This window comes from Pelophylax lessonae (genome assembly GCF_965119305.1).
Source record: "Pelophylax lessonae genome assembly, chromosome: 6".
In the NCBI taxonomy this organism is placed as follows: Eukaryota; Metazoa; Chordata; class Amphibia; order Anura; family Ranidae; genus Pelophylax; species Pelophylax lessonae.
In genome coordinates, this window is record NC_138773.1 from 42,153,967 (window position 1) to 42,157,106 (window position 3,140).

Genomic DNA, 3,140 nt, shown 5'->3' on the forward strand with positions numbered 1-3,140 from the left:
TCTAAGTAAGGAATTCTACTGATGTTGGGAGATTTCCTCTCACTTCCTGTTGTGTCTGTGAGACAGGAAGTGAAGGGAAATTTCCTTTGAGGTACCCAAACATCAAAAAATAAAATGGCAAAGGTTTTACCTATTCCCTGCTCTATCCAAAATGTAAAAAATAAAAAAGTTTGGGCTTAACTTACACATTATTTGTAGTACTATGAAGGTGATCATTGTTCATAAACAATTTTGAAGGACTTTGTGATTCAGGAAGAGTATCTACGCCTGATATATGCATTGAGACGCAATTTAATGATAACTGAAGTGTTTGGCTGAGAAATGAGATAAAAACTCCATTTATTTATTATACAGGATGTGTTGTGTCCATGGAGACAGTCGGTTCATTGGGCTGAGTACACACAAATGCCACAGCGGCCTCCGGTGGTGACTAGCGACACTACACCATCACTAACAGAGCACTGTACGGCCTGATTGGAGGGCGGGAGATCGCTGGACGGGACGTCGCGCGCTCTCATTGGCTCCGCGGCTGCGACTCTGTTGTTGTCGCTCAAGAATGACGTCAGGCGAGGAGGTTGCTGTGGCAACGTGACGCTGCGGCCTTGTCATGGCTCTTTCCAGGGTACTGCTGATCGTTGTCGCCTTGTGGGGTCAGGCCGGGCCGGTGAGGGGAGCCTCGAGCGGTGAGTGGTGGTTTAGAGTGCAGGGGTCTCCTCTGTAACACTAAACATAATACAGACATAATAAAAGCGGACCTGCCACCTATACAGCTTGATGCATGATGTCACTGATATGTTTACAGGGTGTTAACTGGGTTTGTAAAGGCATCTGATGCTCACAAAGTGGATTTTTTTTTATCCTTTGTGGCTTTTGAGGAATATATTTAAAAAAAAAAATTCCAGTCTAAACCCAACTAGTCCTAAAAATGTCCCCAACCCCCTCTTAACACCTATGCTAACTAATCTGTGTAAGAAGGATGCATATACTTACCTGATTTTTGGCTGGTCCAGTCATGTGATCCAGCACCCCTGTGTCAGCCTGAGGCAGCTGCAGGGGAGAGGAGGGAGTGCCAACAATGGCTGGGACATCACATGGGAGCCTATGGGTGACATCACCGCTCCGTTATTGATAGGGTTGCCACCTCATCCCTTTAATCCAGGACACATAATAATTACAGAGGTTCTGAGGCTGATATAATGCACTTGAGGCACTAAGTGAGTTTAACCACTTGCCGACTGCCGCACGACTACTTACGTCGGCAGTCAGCCCCTCACAGGCAGAGTGACGTAGATCTACGTCTCTAGCCTGTGAGGGTCTAGGGAGCGAGCACACGCCGCCGGAGGCGCGCTCCCGCACGGTCACGGACCCCCGTGAGTGTGACTGGCGGACCCGACTATGTAGAACCGTTGATCACTGTTCCTACACCTCAAGCCACAGCCAATCACAGTTAGAATCACGCCCCTAGGGACACACACAGCCCCTCCCTCTAAAAAAAAAGTTAACCCCTTCACTGCCAGTGTCATTTTACAGTAACAGTGCATATGTATAGCACTGATTACTATAGAAATGTCACTGGTAACCCCAAAAGTGTCAAAAATGTCAGTCAAGGGTCCGATCTGTCCGCCGCAATGTCGCAGTACCGCAAAAAAAATCACAGATCGCCGCCATTACGCGTTAAAAAAAAAAACAACAAAAATGACAAAAATCTTTCCCTTTGTTAGTAAACGCGATAACTTTTGCGCAAACCAATCAAAATACGCTTTTTGCGATTTTTTTTTTTTTTTTTTTTACCAAACATATGTAGCATAAAACAAATTGGCCTAAAATTTTAAAAAATTTTGATTTTGCCATTTTTTTTTGGGAATTTGATATAAAAAAATTTGAAAAATATTGTTATTTTTGCAAAATTGACGCTCTTTTTTTGTTTATAGCGCAAAAAGTAAAAATCGCACAGATGATCAAATACCACCAAAAGAAAGCTCTGTTTGTGGGAAAAAAAGGATGTCAAATTAGTTTAGGTACAGCGTCGCACGACCGCGCAATTGTCCGTTAAAATTACGCAGTGCCGAATCGCAAAATAGGCCCTGGTCAGGAAGGGGGTAAAATCTTCCGGGGCTTAAGTGGTTAATTACCACCTTAATCAGCCACAGAACCTGTGTAATTATTATGTGTCCTGGTTTAAAGGGATGAGGTAGTAACCCTAGTTGTCTCGCCTCTCCCCTGCAGCTGCTGCTGGCTGACACAGGGGTGCTGGATCACATGACTGGAGGGGCCAGAAAATAGGTAAGTATATGCATCCTTCTTACACAGGTTAGTTAGCATAGGTGTTAGGGGGGGGGGGGGACATTTTTAGGACAAGTTGGGTTTAGACTGGAATTCTACTTTAAATATATTTCTCAATAGCCACAAAGGAGTGGGGGGGGGGGGGGATTTTTATGACTAATTAGGTTTAAAAAATGATGTAAAGCCTTAAGGTTTTTCATCTTAATGCATTCTATGCATTAAGGTGAAAATCCTTCTGTGCTGTAGCTTCCCCCTCAGACTCTCCGTTTTTCTTACCTGAGCCAGATCTGATCCAGCGATGTGGATGAGCGCAGCAGCTCCAGCTGCTGTCTCTCTCCTCATTGGACAGATTGATAGCAACAGGGGCCATTGGCTGCTGCTGCTGTCAATCAAATACGGTGACACAACATGTAAAGGGGGGCTAGCTCGATATTGTTTGCTTACATGACTTAACCTTGTGTACCATATGCCTAAGCAATGTTCTCCATGACAATGCCTATACCTGTTTGTATTTTCATATGTGATGTACTTAACTCAATAAACGTTTGTTTGTTTAAAAAAAAATACGGTGACACAGGTGCGCGGGCTGAGTCCCATTGTCTGTGTCAATGGACGCAGCAGTGGGACTCGGGAGGGAGCCCGCACGGGTGCCCCCATAGAAAGGGGGTTTCTGTGGAGGCACCCGATGAAGAGTAGGAACCTGAAGCATCAGGGGGGGACCCCAGAAGAAGAGGATTGGGGCTGCTCTGTGCAAACGCATTGCACAGAGCAGGTAAGTATAACATGTTTGTTATTTTCATACAGAAAAAAAAGCTTTACAACCACTTTAGGCCCCTTTCACACTAGCGGACCATTCA

At 45.0% G+C, this 3,140-nt stretch overlaps 1 protein-coding gene across 1 annotated transcript in view; it reads left to right on the forward strand.

Moving 5' to 3' along the window:
- Nucleotides 1-551: 551 nt before the first annotated feature.
- The window catches only part of TCTN3 (tectonic family member 3), a 22,802-nt gene continuing 20,213 nt past the window's right edge, over nucleotides 552-3,140 (forward strand). Inside the window, exon 1 of the mRNA XM_082261369.1 lies at nucleotides 552-683. Within this exon, the coding sequence (XP_082117495.1) occupies nucleotides 608-683 (76 nt within the window). The 5' untranslated portion in view covers nucleotides 552-607. The remainder of the gene's footprint in view (nucleotides 684-3,140) is intronic.